The 20,045-nt window shown below is 42.0% G+C and overlaps 3 protein-coding genes across 3 annotated transcripts in view; all 3 read right to left on the bottom strand.

Annotated features, from left to right (window-relative positions):
- Nucleotides 1–364: 364 nt before the first annotated feature.
- Nucleotides 365–2,295, bottom strand: LOC138604696 (sigma intracellular receptor 2-like). Its single transcript, XM_069676667.1, has 3 exons — nucleotides 1,912–2,295; nucleotides 1,686–1,830; nucleotides 365–836 (listed from the first exon to the last, which is right to left on the bottom strand). Exons 1-3 carry the CDS (start codon nucleotides 2,077–2,079, stop codon nucleotides 526–528), a joined length of 624 nt encoding a protein of 207 aa, XP_069532768.1. The 5' UTR covers nucleotides 2,080–2,295; the 3' UTR covers nucleotides 365–525.
- A 2,074-nt stretch (nucleotides 2,296–4,369) lies between these two features.
- On the bottom strand, nucleotides 4,370–12,803 carry LOC138604700 (tyrosine kinase receptor Cad96Ca-like). The gene is made up of 12 exons (XM_069676670.1): nucleotides 12,683–12,803; nucleotides 12,317–12,416; nucleotides 12,133–12,226; nucleotides 10,359–10,578; nucleotides 8,976–9,117; nucleotides 7,991–8,089; nucleotides 7,737–7,897; nucleotides 6,920–7,057; nucleotides 5,616–5,727; nucleotides 5,266–5,365; nucleotides 4,972–5,071; nucleotides 4,370–4,827 (listed from the first exon to the last, which is right to left on the bottom strand). Exons 2-12 carry the CDS (start codon nucleotides 12,363–12,365, stop codon nucleotides 4,714–4,716), a joined length of 1,329 nt encoding a protein of 442 aa, XP_069532771.1. The 5' UTR covers nucleotides 12,366–12,416; nucleotides 12,683–12,803; the 3' UTR covers nucleotides 4,370–4,713.
- A 2,560-nt stretch (nucleotides 12,804–15,363) lies between these two features.
- Nucleotides 15,364–20,045, bottom strand: part of usp32 (ubiquitin specific peptidase 32) — a 60,807-nt gene continuing 56,125 nt past the window's right edge. The window contains exons 33-34 of the mRNA XM_069676567.1: nucleotides 19,661–19,753; nucleotides 15,364–19,456 (exon numbers count right to left, since the gene is read on the bottom strand). Of these exons, the coding sequence (XP_069532668.1) occupies nucleotides 19,283–19,456; nucleotides 19,661–19,753 (267 nt within the window). The 3' untranslated portion in view covers nucleotides 15,364–19,282. The remainder of the gene's footprint in view (nucleotides 19,457–19,660; nucleotides 19,754–20,045) is intronic.

Here is a 20,045-nt window from a genome sequence, read left to right as displayed (position 1 = left end):
ATATTTCAGGGTTTTTGTGGATTGGAGCAAAGGAGCAGATGAACTTTAACGTTATTCAGACTTACAGCAGCCCAGTACAATTATAAGGATGTGTTTTACACTGTATGCGGTCTAAAGATAGTTAAAGTCTTTGCTAAGAGCGTTGCATTAAAAACTCTTCCTGTTTCACGGTTAGCAGGACCCTTTATATGATGTATAAATGCACCTGTAACTGCTACCTCTGTGTATTTTACTATATAAAGAGGGCAAATAAGACTGTGAAGTGTACTAATAATGTGCAAATGACAAATGCAAAACAGCCCGACACATATATAAAAATAATGTACAACTTTGGTTCTGTTAAAAACAACAAACAAGCGTTTAATTTGAAGGAGAAATAGCAGAAGTGGCTCTTTTAAAAATGGAAATTTCACAGCTTTTTTTTTCAGAGTTTTTCAGTCTGACCAATAAATGCACATCACATAGGTTCAGAAAGGTACAAAAATATCTCATAAAATCAGAGAGAATTAAATCTCTGGTTGGAGGTCACTTCTTCTTGGCCTTGGTGAAAATGTGTGTGATGGAGAAGGAGCTGGAGTCGGGGTATGGGTTGGGGTTGGAGTTGGGGTTGGGGTTGTAGGAGGAGGAGAACAGCATGGTGAGGAGCAGCAGCACAGGCACCAGCAGGTACGAAGCGTAAATAGAGACCAGCAGCCAGCGCTCCAGCACGGTCTGGGGTCCGGGGTGAGGCTTCAGAGGGAACTGATAGAAGACGATGTGAGTGAGGATCGGGACCAGCGTGGTGGCAATGTGGGTGGAGTAAACGATGGCAGGAGTCCTGATCCACCTACAGCCGCCTGAACAAAAGAATAATTGTCATAGGTTACAGAATTTAATTCATTTTATTACATTTTTTATACTTATAATTAAAAGACTAACACGTTGACAGGACTCAAATTAAACGCTGATAAAGAACAAATAGGGTTGTTGTGTTATAACAGGTTTTACATTCACTGTTTTTAATCACAGGATGACTGCCCCAGCTCACATCACAAGTTACATCCAACATGCTGCCAGAAGAAAACAAGGGGTCATAGTATGTTTGAAAGTGACGAGCTCCTAAAAGGTGGTGCACTCCTCAGCTGTAGGTGTGAACATTTAGCTGTTAGAACAGCAGAAATCCAACAGAGGTCAGGTTTGAGCTACTTTCTGTTCCTGTCTGCAGGGGGAGGAAGCGACGCGCCAAACTCCATTTGAAAAACTGTCAGTTTAATGTGCACTCTTTTAACGGCGAAAGTAGGCCAAAAAATATTTACATTTGGTATTTTTAGCGCTAATCATTAAGTCTCAAAAGCTTTACTGTTGTTCTCTCAGGCGATCTCAACTGGTTAAATATTTTCTACAACTTATACTTTCAGATAAGTTTGATTAATAGCGGTAAATATAGGATTTCTTAACTTACACATAGGCAAATGCTGACGTTATTGAATGAGTTTGCTATAATAATACAGAATAAAAACATGTGTGGTATACAATTCAAAAAAAAATTAACTGTGATAGTGCGCCTGTTTTCTCTGTAGGCCTAAATGAACAATGCAAGATTAAAGAGGCCAGATTTTAAGCCAGGTCCTGCACAAGACTTTCTTTACATGCAGAAAAAGCACAGGTTTTACATAATTACCAGGTGTTTTGTTCGGTTTACTTACCTTTCCGGAAGGCATGAGCTGCGATGAGATAGAAAGGCAACTGAACCACAGCCTCGCAGACAATGAAGGACTTGAACCACTCCGGAGGATCCAGCACCATCGGGTCTTTGAACTCCTCTGCGTACCACCTCAGGAGATCTTTCAGCTGGAAAGAGATGTTGAAAATGTTAAACAGCTGTAACATGTAAAGTTACTGTCTTTATTTTCTCCTGGTGCACAAACGTACCAGCTGAGGGTACACATATCCAGGCAGGAGCGCTTGTAAGTCGATGAATAAAGTGATGGGAATGTGAGAGGCAAAATAGAAGAAAAAGATCAGTTCTAACACACGGAGAAACATCATCTTAATCTTAATCAGAGCCATAGACACCAAATTAACTCGGGGTGGCAACATTTTAGTGCAGCAGCGCGTCGTAGAAACACACACAAGAAGCAGAAGAATTGTCTAGATCAATTTCTCTCTTTCCCTCTCGCCCCTCTTTCTTTCTTTCTTTCTCTTTCTCTCTCTCTCGCTATCTCTCTCTGTGCGCCTGCACCTGCTTTGTAGTTTGCAAAAACAAGCACACTATAGTTCTCACGCTTGCGCAGGGTGATCTTCTGTGATGGTATATGAATGTATAGTGTCTGTAGGAAGTGTTTCATGTCAGCAGAGGCAATGTTACAGAAAAAAATCTGATTAAATCATCAATAATCAAAAAATGTACTTGATGCTAATAGTGTCGTACAAGTTGTATGTTTTCTAAAATTAGGAGAACAATGATTAAAGTCATTTTGTGTATTAGTACACAGAGTATGGGGTTGTTTGGCTACGTTGGCTGAGCTAGCTTACGACCAGTTTTAGCAATTTAGCTCTGTGTGTGTGTGTGTGTGTGTGCGTCTGTGTGTGTGTGTGACCAGTAAAGTAAGCAACGAGTAGTTATTATGAGATCAGGGAGATCTTGGAAGTGGGTGCCTCAAGGGTCAGTGCTCGGTCCCCTTCTCTTTTCAATACTACCTCACTTGGTGCAATCATTCGCTCCCGTGGTTTCTCATGCCATTGCTATGTGGACGATACCCAGCTCTTCCTGTCATTCCCACCAGACGACACTACAGCCCTGGCATGGATCTAGACATGCCTCGCCAATATCTCTAAATGGATGAAGGAACGCCACCTTCAGCTCAACTTATCCAAGACTGAGCTCCTTGTCATCCCAGCCAGTCCCTCCATGCAACCACAGATCAATATCCAGCTCGACAAACTGAACTCATACCCACTGAAGTCTGCCCTGAACCTGGGAGCATAATTCATGTGGCCTCGATTGCTCGGTCCTGTCGATTTGCGCTGTACAACATCAGGAAGATCAGACCCGACCTTTCAGAGCATGCAACCCAACTGCTGGTACAGGCTCTCGTGATATCACGCATTGGCTACTGCGACTCCCTACTGGCAGGCCTTCCTGCATGCACACTCCACTACGCTCTGCCAATGAAAGGCGCCTGTTACTCCCATCACAACAGGGCCCTAAGTCTCTAACTAGACTCAAAATCCTTTCGGTCCGCAGAGTCCCTTTCACCTTTAAGAAGAAGCTACAGACCCAGCTCTTTATGAACACCTCTGACCTTAATGATATTGAAGCTATTGACGATGATGACATCGAGGATGCCTTGTTGATGTTGCTGATGATAATAATTATATGTATAAAGAAAAGCCCCCTGTGCACTGCCTGTCAGCACCAGTGTCCGATCACACTTGAAGCTGTTTGTTGGCTCCTACTGACTTCGTTCCCTGCTGTCTCCATCGTTGAAAGATCTGGCAAATATGACATTTTTATTTGCCTCTACTAACAAATATAAATTAAGATTATGAAATGTGATCCAATTTTTATTTTTTGCCTAACTAGGCGGGAATGTTGAGAAAATAGCAACATATAATGATGACAATAACAAAAAGATGTTGACACTTTTACCTCAGGATTATAAGACTGTGAGGAGTAACAGCTACTTTCTTGAAGGGGCAGTAACCACGACAACAGCCCCCGGAATGGTCCGCCCCATTTGCTGGCAGAATATCTTGGGGTTTTTGTGACGGACCTGTGGGCTAATTGTTTTTTTAATAAAAGGTCCATAGAAGTTAAATCAATCATCAAAACATCTTGAGGTGGTCACGCAACTGAGATTCTTAACCGAACATTGATAATGTTCTCGTCAGGGCGCCCTGTTAGTGGAGACAATGTGATAAAAACATATATTTTTACTGTATGTTTTATAATGTAGTATCTGACCTGAGATGTGAGTTGCTCATGATAGTGTCTCTGGAATGTGTGAAGTAGGCAGAAGTAAAACAATGGTATATATATCCTGTTTTTAAAGATGAATCAGTGCTTTTCAACCTGAAGGACGAGGGGTCCCCGCCTGGTCTAAACAACAGGATCAGAGAAACATGCACTCACTGCCATCATATATAAGAGCATGTTGAACTGTGTTTCAGGGAGACACTCATTTGGCTGAGGGTGTTCTCCCAGGTATTCTAGAAGCCTGATCGATGCTGATCCTTTGTAATAAACCTGTTTTTATGCAGACAAGTCGGTGTCAACGGAGGTTCTTTCATCACCTGCACGTCATCGATGTCTGAGAAACAACAAGAAATGAACAACAATAACTTATATATTATCATAACATGTAAGTTAACATGTGTAGAGCTTTTATTATGGCAGTCTAGTGATTAAGGTCAATAATACACATCACATTTAAAATAGTTGCTTTAATTATATCTTTAAAAAAAAGGATAAATAGAAAAAGAAAAAGTTAAAGTAAAAACATAAACATGACTAATGATTAACAGTGTTTAACAAGATTATACAATGACATCATTTTCATCATCCTTGTGATGTCACATGTTCTGTTGAGTTACGTATTTGTGTTCACCTTAGTTACTTTATATCAGACAGTGTGCAAAAATCTGCACCCATTTTTAAATGTAGCTTCAAAAGTTTTAAAATGCACACAGCTGTCGATAAATCTCCTCGATCTGATGCCTTGGTAAATATATTTAGACAGTGTTCGTGTCCTCCATGCTGACGCTGGCTGCTCGCAGACCTTTAGCTTCATGATATTCAGTATCTTCCTTCACCAACATCTGCGGACTCTCAACGTCCACATAGTCCTGCAGAAACAAGAAGACAAAAGCAAATATCTTCTTTAAAAACTGCAGTAACTTATACATAACATAGAAGCAGTGCACAAGAAATATCTTCATTTTCCGTTTCAAATGCACGTTCACTGGTGACTGAGATTATCTGTTCCTCACTGCATCGTTTTCCATGATGTTCTCCAGCATGCAGACGATGTCTGTGAACGAGGGTCTCAGCGTGTACGGCTCCAACCAACACTCTCTCATGATGTGAAGTCTGAGGGTTCATAGTGAAGGCAAAGTCAGTGTTAATTACGATACATACAAATGACATTGTCATTTCAAATACTGATTTTTAACATTTCAAGCAAAAATCCAATCAATGAAACGATCATTTGCTGATCATGTTTTTGGTGTATTTTTGGTCAAATGCAGTTTTTTAAATCAGTTTAGTTTCTACTTTTTACTCACATCTCTGGTCTGCAGCCGTCTGGGTTTGTGTTTTTGTGACCAATACAGATGTGGTACACCACTGCATCTGACGTGTCCAGGTTTGGGTACGGCAGTGTACCTGGAAACGTTTCAACAAAGACATTACATATGAGGTACACTGAAGTAAAACAAACCTACCTGACATTTTTAGATACATATATATATATATATCTATATGTTTTAATAAAGTATGTTTTAATTTCAAAATTATCTGTATATAGTAATTTGAGCAGTTTCTTGCAGACTAAATGTAATTGTTTTGGAAATATATCCTTCCTTTAAAACAAAGAGGTGAGAAAAAGTCTAAATGACATGAGACACCGACTCACCAAATGTCTGCATCTCCCACAGCACGATGCCAAACGCCCACACGTCTCCTTTGAAGCTGTAGTAGTTGTTTTTGAAGTACTCGGGTGGGTACCAGCGCAGCGGCACACGCTGCTGTAGGGGTTCAACACACAACGGAACCAAAGAGCAACACGTAAAGATGTTTTAAAACAGTGTAAAATGTTAGTTTACTGTGTTCTTATTGGGATTGTTTCAGATAACACGTGACCTCATGGTGGAAATAATACGTAACCTCAGTGTATGTGTCAAAAGTTACTCCCATTCTTCCTCTGAAACACAGCCACAAGTCTCTGACACTTCCTGTTGCAGAGGATGTTGCTAAAGCCCCCCCCACACACACATATATAGACACACCTGCGCACACAAATACAGAATATAGACTGATTTTGTGTAGCAGAAGATTCCAGGTAAAATAGGGGTCATATGCATGCATGGTTGTGTTAGGGCTGCACGGTAGTGTAGTGGTTAACCAGCAGGCAGGAAACGCTCCCATAACATCAGCTAACATTATCTACAAGTTCTAATTACGTTGGAAAGAAAATGTTTCAATCTAATATTCAAAGAACGTTTCAAGGATGTTTATCATTTCAAATAAAGTTCTTGTAACATCAAAACTTAAACTAAGACAAAACGTTTTAACCTCAACATTCTGAGGATGTTTTCAGGATGTTGTCGAGGCCTGGGACGTCAGAACGCCTTTTATAAAACATTTGCTCAATGTGACATAAAAACAAAGGTAGAACATGCTGACTGCAACATGCTGAGGATCTTTTCAGGATGTTAGTTCGGCCTGAACTATCAGAACGTGATTATAAAACGTTCCTGAAATGTGATTTGAACATTCTCACTTTCTGAAGACGTTTTCAGAGAACGTTCTCCTGCTATTGAAAACACTGCACGTAACATTCTCAGAACGTTCTTAGAACAAAACATTTCCAGCTGGGTAGGGCTGCTAGAAGGTTCCTGGTTTGAATCCCGCTTCGGACGTAGTGGGTCTTTCTGTGTGGAGTCTGCATGTTCTCCCCGTGCATGCGTGGGTTCCCTCTGGGTCCTCAGGCTTCCTCCCACAGTCCAAAAACATGTTCGTTAGGTTCATTGGTGAGAGTGAGAGTGACAGGTTGTCTGTCTCTTTGTGTCAGCTCTGTGATTGACTGGCGATCAGTCCAGGGTGTAACCCCGCCTCTCACTCAATGACAGCTGGGATAGGCTCCAGCCCCCCGCAACCCTGAACAGGATAAGCGGTATGGATAATGGATGGATGGATGTGTGTGTGTTACTGTCTTACCCGTGGGTTTCTCCAGCGGCTGCTGCGTCGGCTCGCCATGCTTGATAAGTCTCGGGCCAGACCGAACTCGCCCACCTTCACCTCCCAGGGAAACTTATTGACCATGATGTTCCTCAGAGCCAAGTCACAGTGAAGAATCTGCAAGAGGGAGCACATTAGAAACACGTGACTTTTGTGCCTCTAAATCCAGGTTACTTTTGGAAAGGGTCAATACTACGGTGGCCGACAAGGGCCATCCTGCTGCAACGGCCCAAAAGGTTTCCATTTGATGAAACTCCCATTTGAAAATGAAACACACGAAAAAGTCCAAAAAAATGCAACAACTTAAAGGAGCTGCAAATGAAAAAAAAAAAGGTGCTGCAAAAAGGCGTAAGAAAAGCATTAACATCAAACACACTGTAAATACACAAGGTCAAAAATAATGCAAGACAAAGCAGTCTAGTAGGTAGGTAGGTAGATGGGTAAGTGGGTCGGTGGGTGGGTAAATGGGTGGGTAGATAGATAGGTGGGTTGGTGGGTAGGTAGGTGCAAAAGTCCAAAACAAATGCAACGACTGAAATGCGCTACAAGTGTAAAAAACGTGCTGCCAAAAGCCGAAACAAAAGCATTAACATCAAATGCGCTGCAAATACACAAGGTCAGAAACACTGCAGCTCAGCACAGTGCAAGACAAAGCAATCTAGTACAGGTAGATCCCAGGTTGACGTCTCTCCTTCTTAATATACTCAATAAAAGGTCCCCACATCTTAAGAAACTTGGATGGGTGTTGAACTGTGTGTAAAGTTTAATATTAGTGTTATGGTTATTAAGTTGTCACCATTTTGGAGCGCAGATGCTGCATGGCCAGAGCGATGTGGTAGGAGGCGATAGTGAGGAGGCTCTGCAGCTCCTGGTCTGCACTCAGGCTGACTCTGTTAGTCTGCAGGAAGGTCCTCAGGGTGCCGTAGCTCACGTACTCCATGATCAGAATGCACGGCTCTGCATAAACACAGAGAGATGATGGAGTAAATGCACCTTCATCTATTACCTTTCTAAAAGGAACAAATAAAAGTCTGTGTAAAAGCGACCCACCCTCGGAGGTGTTCCAGTCCAGTAGCTGCAGGATGTTCTTGTGGTGCACCAGTTTCCTCATGATGGAAACCTCCATGTCCACATGCTTGGGACGGAAGCCTCGAGAAAATAAGATAAGATAAGATATAATAAACTATAGCTCTGTAATTAAACTACAAGACATCAGGCTTAAAAGTTAAGTATGTTTCAATGTCACCATTACAAATATTCAATTGTATGCAGATGATACCCTCATCTATACTTCTGCATTATCCTTTGCTCATGCCCGTTGCCGACCTTGTTTACCTCTGACCTGCCAGCCTTATCATAATCCCGGAAATCCCCTCACCTGACCACGAGTTCTGCCTCTTCCCCTGTCTGCTTGGTGTTCTCCTGATAGGACGCTGCCCTGTGAGTTTTCCTGACTACCAACCTGTTGTTTCCTGGCTCAGAGACTTCCCGTTTTGCCACAATTGTCCCTGTGTGTGCCTCCTGTGGACACCTACCTGCTGGCTCCCTGAATCTCCGCCTGGCCCAGCTTACCTTCTGTCTGCTCCTTTGTTTGTCTGATTATACTGAGTGCTTTCTGGACCTGCTGCTTCCCTGACCATGTCTCCTGCCTGCCTGTCTCCTCTGTACTGTTGCCGTGCATTAAGTTTTGCGTTAGTGTGTGTTTGATAACTCCTAAACATACTCTCCAATTACCTGCCTGTTTTTCCCGTGCCTGCTGAATCTAAGAAACGATTATTGCTAACGATCCCTGCTCTGAAGTGTGCTGCATTTGGGTCCAAACACAGATGAAACATTCAGTAGCTGCAGCCTTTGGTAACTCAAACCCATTATTACCCTTTTAAGCTGCTGTATTGGTCAGAAACAGAGTTTGTATCTAAATTGGAATATTCCTCGTAACAAGAAGGTTAAATTAATGATAAAAGGATTAAATGCATTCCATTTATCTGTTCACATCATCCTGCCTGTAGGGCTAAAGCATCAGAGAAGTTTGTACCTTCCTTGCTGATCTTGCAGGTGAACATGTTGTGGCCTTTACACGTCCCTCTGGACATCCTGGCCTGGTAGAAGACGCCCTCCTTCCCCGCTTTGATCAGCTGCAGCAGGTTCAGGTCTGACTTGGTGAAACGAGAACCCTGCTTTGGAGCATCAAGAGCAGAACAGCAGTTTGTTAGGCCAGTCGGTGGCTGACAAGCGCAAACATGCTGCACCAGCCCGAAAGATTTCCTTTAGGAGAAACGGGCTGCAGCTTCAGAAACAATGCACATCAAAAAACATACAATGATCCAAAACAAATAGGACAGGTATGTGCTGCAAATGAAAAACCAGGCTGCACAAATACATTTACAGAAAAAGTGCTGCAAATACATTGATGCATGACCAAAAACTCTCAAACCCAGAAAACAACTGCAACAAAAAACGCTGCATATCTATTCAGCTAAAGAGAAGCGCTTCAGGCCTGTAAGGAGGAAAGAACGAGAACAAGATTTATTTATTATCAGACCACAAAACTGAAGACGCAGCTGGAGCAGAGAGTTGCTAAAGACTAGACCTCCCTGAGGCCTTCGAACCAAGCGTGACCTTTTTCTCCCAAATGTTTTTAATGGTCAGACATCTTTGGGAAAGTAAATGCTGCTGCTAAGTTTAGCTGCTGTTAGCTAGTTTGCTCAGGTAGCTAGCTCAGTCAGCTGGCTCGACTGCCCGGAGGTCAGAGTTGTGAGATGGGACTCAGCGGGGGAGTAACGCCAACGTTACCGTAAGCAGATCTAGAGCAAACTTCTGTGTAAATTATTTTCTCCATTACATATGTTACAAAATTCAGTTCCACTCAGCGCCTCCTGGAGGCCTGGACTCTTTGGTTGTAACTTGGTTGCATGTGATCTCTGGGTTTTTGGGTTTTTTACTTTTTGCAACATTTATCTTTTCGCATGGTTTGCAAGGCTTTCTGCAGTTTATATTTAAAGAACATTTCCTTTGATGTCTTCTGATTTATTATTTGTTTTTAGCATCATTTCTGAATTACAACTTGTTTCTTCTAATAAAAATCTTTCAGCCTGTTGCAGCGTGTCTGAACTCGTCGGCCACGCAGGTCAGGAGCCTGAGAAAGAGGAGAACTTGCAACCAACACCCTCCGTGTTAAAGTTTCAGAGTTACAATTGTTTGATTCTAGGTGTTAATATCACACTTATCATTAACAATGTAAATCCACACTGGTGAGTGCAGATGTTCTCTTTAATGACATTTCCTCTGACGTGTCTTTAGCTGACTGCTTACACAAACCAAACACACCGAAATTATATGAACTATCTGACAGCATGAAGAACTGTTTATCTCTGAATCATGTGATGATGAGGAGGCCGGTGTATCCATCAGCATTCACCTGTTGCAGGCCTTTCCACAGCCTCCTGGATGGCAGCCTGACTGTGCTGCTCTGCTGCAGGGGGATCTGTGGACGCTCCTCCTCCTCTCCGTCCTGCTTCTCCTCCAGCACGGCTGGGACCGGCCTCGCAGGCGTGATGGGAGCTTCCAGCCGAGGGACATGACCCCGTAGAAACTTGCTCCCCTGCAGCTCTCGGACTCTCCGGACCAAAGAACGATACCTGCCACAAAAAGTTGTACATCATAAAACACTGCACGAGGTTTAGAGCAAAAAGGGATTTGGCTGAATTTTTAACTCTTGTCTCGTTTTCAGCCACCAGACTCCATTGAGAAAAAGGGTCATTTTGTCTTGCGGAGCACCGGAGTTGTTGGTCTACTGTTGGCTTGATCAGCTTTTTATTTGCATTGTTAATGAGCTCGGATACAACACAACAACATCAACAAACTAATCCATCAAAGCAGCAGTAGGCCAGCTTCTCCTGTCTTCTTGAAGTGAAGGCTCAGATTGTTATTTTAAGGATACATAGACAGAGAAAGATGCTTGCTTAAAAGCAGAAACAGCTGTTTCATTGCGCTCTTCAAAGCCACCAGACCCCATTGACCACACAGCAACTTTACCACTAATATCTATATATACAGATTCTACATAATAGAATCTGTATGCTGGGTGGATTTTGCACTACGCTTGTAGTCCGAGTAATATTGACCAATCACGTATCAGCAGGCTGCAGCGTATGCAGGAAAAACAGTCTGTGTGACATCTGACAACGATTTAGCTTCTTTTTAATCTCTATTAACAGACATCTGCACGCTAACAGCTAACAGTCTGTTCTAGATCTAACATTCAACTTGAGATAAATTCCCTGACGCTGTGTCACCGTTCAGCGTTCAGATTTCCCGACTTCCTCGAATGCATCAGAAATGCTCATTCCGACCTCCGTTCAACAAACTTCTCATTTTAAAGTAGTTTTCTTCTCCTTTCTTTACAAATCCGCATCTTGATGTTGACATTTCGGCAAAGATAAGACCCGTTCCTTAAAGTCAATCACAAGAAAAAGTGTTTATTTTTCTGTAAACAATGCAGCACGCGGAAAAGGAAGTCTCGCCTGGAAGTCGTGTAACCGTTGGCTACACGCCCGGCATGTTCACCGTTGGCCCCAGACGATATATCGACGTCAGACTATCGCTGATGGGATCCGAGATTTGCTTCGCCACAGATGAGAGTTATTGGTCTACCACTGCCTCAGGTTAGTTTGCTTGTGTTATTGTTTGTTATTAAATATTCTGCTGGGTCAGTACTAACCATGAAAAAAAAACAAGGTCACTGATTAACATAAAAACAAACCAATTATCGCAGCAGTAGACCAACAATTCCTGTGTTCTTAAGGTAAAATTACTGGTTTTGTCAATGGAGTCTGGTGTGTTTGCTTCATCTGTAACACAAAGGTCTATCTCTGTAGGGATCCTTTCTGTGATGTTGTCACACACCTAGAATAATCTGAGCCTGACAGTGGAAACAACAAGAACTTTTAGTGGAGACACTTGCCTACAGAGATTATGATGCTTCGTTATACCTATTATACATTTAGACCCAATAATATGTCAAATCAATATCCTGAATTACCCTTTAAATTGAGTTTTAAGGAGATATTATACATTTTGTTAGCATGTGCTGTTACGTGAAATTGAAATTGTACAAACTGGTAACAAACCAAACGAGGCAGAAGAAAGATCATCAAGTAAATTCCTTGTGAGATAATTTCAGCCTCTCTTACTTTCTTAGATACACGACCCCGAGCAGCGTGAACGCCACGACGGTGAAGGAGAGGGCCCCGATCAGGCTGAAGACGAGCGGCTGCAGGGGCCATCCTGAAAGAGCCGACGGGATGAAAACAAAAACATTCAGCTTCAACATGATCTCGTAATGTGTCAGTGAACACAGCTGGGCGGAAAACGCACCTGTAAGCTCATTCAAGCACAGGTTACCACCTGTAGTATTCATTTGCATTGTGTCTTTCGCTCAACAAAGCCAGCTTTGGTTGAAGAACATCACTGCAGCCTGAAAGGGGATATTAAAGCATTAGTAATAACATCAGTGACCCAAAGAGAAGATATTTAATCACAAAACAAACAAGAGACTGTTTTTTAATGATTATCAACTTGAGGATTAAAAATCAAGTAAAAATACAAAGAGGTTTGGTTTAAGAATCGACCTACAGCTGTTTCATCCTCTCACATCTAAAGCAAGAAACTCTAAAACACAGGAAGAGAGGAAATAAAGCTCAGACACATTTTATGCTCTTTAAAAACAAAAATCAGCCTTACCTGTGTTTTAAGACCGATACCTGTTGGATAAAAAACATTATTCACTGATGCTGATGAAAAACCAGCTGCCACTCCGGCTCTGTTCTGTGTTTCAATTACCCAGAAAAGCTATAAAAAAGGTCAATGTGTGGTTCAGACCTCCGGCTCATCTGTATTGTCACAAGCAGGAGCTGCGTTAGCGTGTCAACCACAACATATACAGAGGAAATGCACGGTAGCAGCAGGCGGTTTGAGCTGCAAACACTCTAACACGTGTTACACTGAATGTTCGGCAGGAGGGTTTGGGATCTGAAGGTTTTAAAGAAGGTGTTGTTTGAGCTAAAGCACCTAAAGTCAAATTCAACAACTTACTTCAACCACAACTTAAAGTAATAATGACTTTATTGAATTTCTGTGAAACATTTTGAGGATATAAAGATGTTTTTCAAACATTTACTGGTTTTATTGTGAAAGAAAATAATTCTTTCAAAGTAAAAGTCCTGCATTAGGTCAAAGTTAATCAGCAAACACTAAATGTATTAAATTTAAAGCACTCGTCATAATGTATTAATTGACTATGCTGTGTAATGTGTAAGCAGGGTTTTAATGCTAACACTGTACCTAATAGTATCTGCTTTATAATCTGTTGGTTGGTTTAATATACTGTCTAAAAAAGCATCACATTTATACGCTTATTATAGAGTTTTAAAACTTAAAAACGACTTTAAAAGAATATATTCCTCTCCTCTGTAAGTTATCTTTTAACCATTTGTATGACAGTAAAAAGCCAAACTCTCTGATCCTGTGAAGATCATAGAAAAGAGATTAAATCTGATCATGTGAGAGTCCGTGAACTGATTCTTCTCACTATAAGGGTCCTTATTGCCGTTAATAACCTAACCTTCATATATGCATTATCTGCGCTTGAGGGCCTAAAATGATCATGGAGGATTAGGTAGGAGGCGAAGCCCCTCACATGCTGCGCGGGACAGAATTTCTGCGTCTCAGCTGCAGAGTTTGATTCGTGGAAGTTTGTGCAGAGACCCTGCATGTGGTTAACTCTTTCCTCTGCAGACAAGTACACTGCTGCAACACATGTTGCTCTACAGTGAGGAAGGGGAGAAGAGTAGACGCGCTTTGAATGAAACAAGTGGTGTGTGTGTTTTACAGCTCAAAATAACTCTAAATGTGACACCATTTTGGGGCTAAGTGACTTGTAGAAACAAGAATGTTTGGAACGTATCCAACAGATTTCTTCAGCTGGCAGCAGTGAAACAGGCTGTAATGGCTGCAACATAATCCTTATTAATCAAAGGTCGTCCACTACAAGTTCTTGTTGTTTCCACTGACAGGCTCTGATTGTTATTCTAAGTGTCTGACAACATTACAGAAAGGATCCCTACAGAGATAGACCTTTTTGTTACAGAGGAAGATGATTTTTTTCACCACAAACAGACGTTACATTGCTCTCTGCACACACACCAGACTCCATTGGAAAAAACAGTAATTTTAATTCACAGAACACAGGAGTTGTTGGTCTACTGCTGCCACAACTGGTTTGTTTTTTGTGTGTTATTCTGTGACTGTGCTTATTTATGGTAAGTAGTGATCCAACAAAATACTTTATGACACACAAAAACACAAACAAATGAACCGATTGAGGCAGTGTTAGACCAGTGAACTCCAATCTGTGGTGAGGTAAAATTATTGTTTTGTTCAATGGAGTCTGGTGGCTTTGAAGAGAGCGATGAAACAGCTGTTTGTGGTTTACAACAAGCATGTTTCTCTTTCTATCTATTCTTAAAATAACAATCTGAGCCTTAACCTCAAGAAAACAGGAGATGCTGGTCGACTGCTGCCTGGAATGGTTAGTTTGTTGATGTTACTGTGTATCTGAGCACATTAACAAAAAGAGGAAGTTGCTTTTTATTTAACCCAGAAACAGACGAAACATGGCTTTCTTCAAAGCCACCAGACTTTTCTACACAAGACAAACTAGCAGAGACCACTACCAGAAGAGGCAGCAACAGACCAGCAACAAAGTGGTAAAATTACAGTTTTGTCCAATGGAGTTTGGTGGCTTCCAAGATAGTAATGTAACAGCTGTTTCTGGGTTAAAAAAAGCATCTTCCTCTTTAAAAAAAAAAGGTCTCTCTCTGCAGGGATCCTTTCTGTAATGTTGTCAGAAGCTTAGAATAACAATCTGAGCCTGTCAGTGGAAACAACAGCTTTTAGTGGACATCCTTTTGATCGGGTGCATGTTGCAGCTATAACAGCTGTCTTGCTTTCTGCCTGCTGAAAGCAATTCCAAGTGTTTTATACTTGTAGTCATTTAGAAACAAAACTTTCCTTTTTAGCGTCCTAATAAAACCAAGCAAAGGGCAACACCTGAACATGTAATGTAGCCTGTATAAATGCTTTTAAATTCCAACAGTAGAAAAATGCATATGACCATTAGCCAGAAACAGCTGTTACATCGCTCACCAGACTCCATTGAAAAAAACACATCCAACATTTTGGATTGCAGGCGATGCTGGTCTACTGCCGCCCTGATCTTCTAGTTTTTCTGCCTAACTGGGTGTTTCACAAATATTCTGTTGGATTCAAAGTAACCCTTTAAAACACCAAAGTCACATGACACAAACAAAAGCTTTGGAGTCTCTCAGGACACAAATGAAAACACACGTCAGTCTTGTGTCGTCGTTTCCTCTGCAGAATTTAATTTGTTGCTTGGGGTATTTTGTTACAGATCAACGGTATCACTCCATATACAACTACAAGTACAGTATTTTGTACAGTTCATATTCAAATACATCGTTTTCATTGGCTTATTTACAAAACACATTTTTTTTTATATGTACATGTTTTCATGTCAGTGCGATGTCACTTTCTTTCAACAAACACGTTACAAAAAAAGTTCTTTAAATTAACAAACTCTGGTTCAGATCCGACAGAAATGAACTTAAATAAAAAGTGGCTACAGACACTGACAGACAGCTCAGTAGTAGATTGCACTGCCTGCCGACACTCCGAACGACTCTTCTAGGGGTGGGGACAAGTGGGCGGGGCTTCAGGAAAGAGGCGGGGCTTAATAAATCATCCCTGTGGTTCATATGATCGGTCCAATTTCAGCGCCAGAGCTCAGTTCTTTTGAAATTCTTTGTTGTGCTGAAACTAACCCCGACTTTAAATTGTGTCTACAGTTCAAGCTACAGGTGTGGTTAGCTTAGCATCACACAGGTAGTCGTTTGAGGGATCATTCACAGCCAGAACAAGACAATTTGACAGCTATTGCACCTTAAACATGAGCAAACATTACAAACTGGGGTTCTCAAGAGACACATTTTCCCTTTGAGCCATGTGATGACGTTTGAAACACGGACACATCGTCTGCAGCTCGGTGCAAAGGCAGGAGGGGGGGAGGAAAACAAAAGGAAAGAGCTGAGCAAGCAAACATAAATAGCACTCATCTGTACACTCATTTGTTCAACAAATGCAAAAAGGAAAATAAAGTTCATTCAGTGACAAACATCTCTCCGAATACATCCACAAAGACGCCTTCTCCTCATAAATACAGCAGCTAAAAAAGGGGAGAACACAGACTCATGCTCTGTGATCGAGAAGATGACGAGGGGAACCGAACGTCTGCTGCTTTTCTGTCACAGTGATTAGACCGAGCCCCCCTACCTGTGCAGGAGGAGCTCCAAACATGCTGCTACACACCAGACTGGACTCCACACAGCACAAACATGGGTGTGTTCATCAAACAGTCACATCAAGAAGCCAAGAGAGGAGGAACAGGACTTAGAATTTACAGGGAGAGGATGTTTAGACTGAAAACACAGACAACAAATGAACCTCGGTCTGATTAGAGTCCTGACTCGTGCTGCTGCAGCTCTCAACACGACTGTAAAACATCTGATACCGAAGCTGAAGAAGGTTTGATCGCTTGTGATAAAACAGTTTGTTGCTTTTTATAGGAACGTCCTCAAAACGACCCAAATTTACAACCTCATGTTGCCCTGACAGGGTGTGAAAACGTGTTTATTCAGGAATATGCACCATATACAGTTAGTATGATATCAAGTATAAGACTTATAGCACTATAACTAGATTTTGACACAGACCCGTCATAATTCAGGGCTTTAGGATTTGGTATAAATGAAGGCTTTAATGGTGCATATTACCAAACAAATGTGCAAGGTTTTGGGGTCTGTTGAAGTTTGGGACTCTGAGGGATCTGCCCGTTTTGCAACCTGCAAAGTCACGTTTTTATAAAGCATCCAGAGAGCCTTCTACAAATCCAAGTGATGTATTTACGGCAGGACGTCTTACGACCCTTTAAAGAGTAACTTAAACCTCCTTTAAGTTTAGTTTTTGCTGATTTTCAAGCTACGTCCACACTGCTATGTTTTCATTTTAAATCAAGATCTAAAAAAGGAGTTCACCTCCGTCCATACGAGCGTTTATGCACTATTCATGTACACTGTGCGTGCGTGTGCTGGTGTAAACGGACGCACAACAAACGGTCACATGACGCAGGAATCCCTCGGTGAACGCTTCGGCCTGTAACTCGTTTCACATGTTGAGTTAACGGCTGCAAGTCAAGGCTGATGTTTGTTTTCTTCCGGTTAAGGGTCACATGATAGCGATGCAACTGTGCGTTGTTTTATTTATTCACAATTCTTTTTAGACTAAAAGAGGGTCAGCTGTGTTTCCAAAAGTCTCCGTTTACAGGCTCTGAAACACCCGGAGGCTAAACATGGCAAAAGTTGTGCATCTTAAAACGAAAACATATCAGTGTGGATGAAGCCTCGGGGGTTTCACTTCTCTTATTGCTGCTGTGACGTACAGGTGTACTGCAGGACACTGTGACATCACAGCGAGGTGAGGACACGAGGTGCGAGGGCGATTTTCAACCAGACAGCACAGCAGAACTCTGATTTCCAGCCTCATATCAAACAAGCTCCACCCACTTTAAACATCAAAGTGTGGCTGATAAATGTCCTCAATTGACACCATTTTTCACAGAGGTTCAAATGCATTATGGGTAATGTAGCTGCCGGGTTCCCACAAGAAATAGGGGGGAATAAGAGTTGATATCTGCGGTTCTTCTGCAGCAGTATTTTTAAAACTGTCCATTGTGACCCCGACGATGAGTAAGGAGCGAAGTGATAAGTCAATGTAGAACTCTATTAAGTTACTCTTTAAATAAGGTGTTTTTAAAATGACACGTCGCATTACAATAAACTTATTTTGTCTTGTTATCTCCAAACTTGAAACTTAAAATGAGTTAAAATGAGACTCCTTTCAGACGGCTGCAAACCAACACTGTTGTTTGCTTCTGTAAAAGGGTCACGTGACAGGGCTGTGACCAATCAGGGTTACTGTGCAAGCCAAACCTCAGCTACCCTAACACGTCCCTGGAGTTTCTAAATAAAACATGTCTGTAGTGTTTCCATAAGTCCTCATTTAAGGGTCTGAGGTTGTGTGAAAGCGAGGTGTAGCAAAAGTTTATATAAAAATCACATCAGTGTGGATGAAGCCTGAATTCTAACAGTTGAGAGTTGCAGCAGCTAAAAGGTGCATGCTGGGACGCTGAGCTCGACCCCTCTCTGTGCCGCTCCTTAAACCTGAAGTGGCTCCTGAAGCCTTAAAAAACAGAAAATAAACCACAATAAAATAAATCTTTTATAAAAAAAATCTGCAGAAAGCAAAATATGAAACATATACTGTATATTTTTCTTTAAGTGTTTCTCTTTTGAAATCATGGCACCTGTCCTCGCAAACCCAGACTGACACGAAGCGGGAATTATGGGTAACGCAGGTTAAAATTGCACAAATCAGCACTGATATTTGGCAGCTGTGGGATCGAACGCGCTCTTCACGTCCACATCAGGGCGTGTGAGCGAGAAGAGAAATGAAATGTGTGTACCATGACTCCTACGCCGGAAGGAAGCATCTTAATCATTATTATTAATACTGTCACAGAGTTTTAGGGAACAGTTGGCCGACACTGCGTGAAGCGATGAGGTAGCATATGACTTATGTGACACTATCGCTAATAAAACCTTTGGAGAAGCATTTTTTAAAAGATCGTGTTGCACAGTGGCATCAAATCTGAGCGTGTAAAACCAATCACTGGCCTCAAATCTACACCTGAGCTCTTCTTCTCTTTCAGGTGCGATTACTTCAGGTGTAAGTGTTGTTTTTCATCCTCACATCACAGGTGATAAATGCAGAATAAGACTTCATGACTTGGCCACACTGGCATACATTCAGAGAGGCGTTAGTATGCGAGTATATGCTGCATGAACGTTATGGCGAGGGTTCACATGAGGAGAGGAGGAAGAGGAGGAGGAGGAGGAGGAGGAGGGGGTTTGTTTGTCGGGCTCAGCAAAGTGCACCAGTTTAGTGCTTTCACCAGGGCTTCATTGTCGTCTTGGCAAACGTTTGCACTAATCCATGTTTGCGATCAAGTGTAGAAAGTGCTGCGACGCTTCCTCAAACACAGAGCGCACAGTCTGACTCTGGTTCTAGAAGTTTGAGGGAAACGTCCTGAACGTCTGGTGCTTCCTGCTCACAGCTGCAGGTGTGTCACCGCCGGCTGATGGAAGACGATCACTGGAGGACGCAGTACTTCTTGTAGTCGGACTCAAAGTCTTCGTCCATGCTACTGGTGTCGGCCATCTTCTTACCGTCGATCTTTGGCAGGAACTGGGAGTACTCGACGCCCTGCTGCTCGTAGAAGAGGATGTAGGCCGAGTCGGTGTCGATCTCCTCGGAGTGAACCTCCTGGAGGGGAGAGAACACAGAGGTGATGTGTTTGACAGGCAGAAAGCATCCCTGTGGCTAACATGTGGCTAACATGCGCTAACTAAGCTAAAAGTCCGAGGCTCATATCTTTTATCGGCACTGTAACGGGCGTTTGACATTTGGCAACAACCAAAGTACACTAATGAAAGGTCAGCTGATAAATGTATAATGTATGTGTCTCACCTTACAGCTGCTGTCATTGTAACAGTACCATTTCTCATTGGGGTTTTTGGCATACGTCACATAGTGGCCTCCTCCCATGATTCCTGAATGGCACTGAAGAGACACAGAGGAAAACACCTTTAAAAGACATGTTTCAAAGCAGAAGAAGAGACAAATCAGAGAGCCTACTAAAGGGTCATTCTTCTATTTTTAAACTGTGTGCTTATTCTTACATATGTTGGGGTCTAAATGACTAATATGTATAAAGGCCACAGCCATGAAACAAACTGTAATGGCTGCAACTGAAACCTTTGGGGCAACACCACAAAATCAAAACAAGACCAGATCCCTGCAGAGACATTTTTATTATAGAAAGTAGCTTTTTTAAAACAATTAACAGCTTTTT

Source organism: Semicossyphus pulcher, unplaced genomic scaffold (genome assembly GCF_022749685.1).
Source record: "Semicossyphus pulcher isolate SPU_LCO1_2020_fin unplaced genomic scaffold, fSemPul1.0.p SCAF_26, whole genome shotgun sequence".
Classification (NCBI taxonomy): domain Eukaryota; kingdom Metazoa; phylum Chordata; class Actinopteri; order Labriformes; family Labridae; genus Semicossyphus; species Semicossyphus pulcher.
This window is presented reverse-complemented; position numbering and strand designations above follow the sequence as displayed.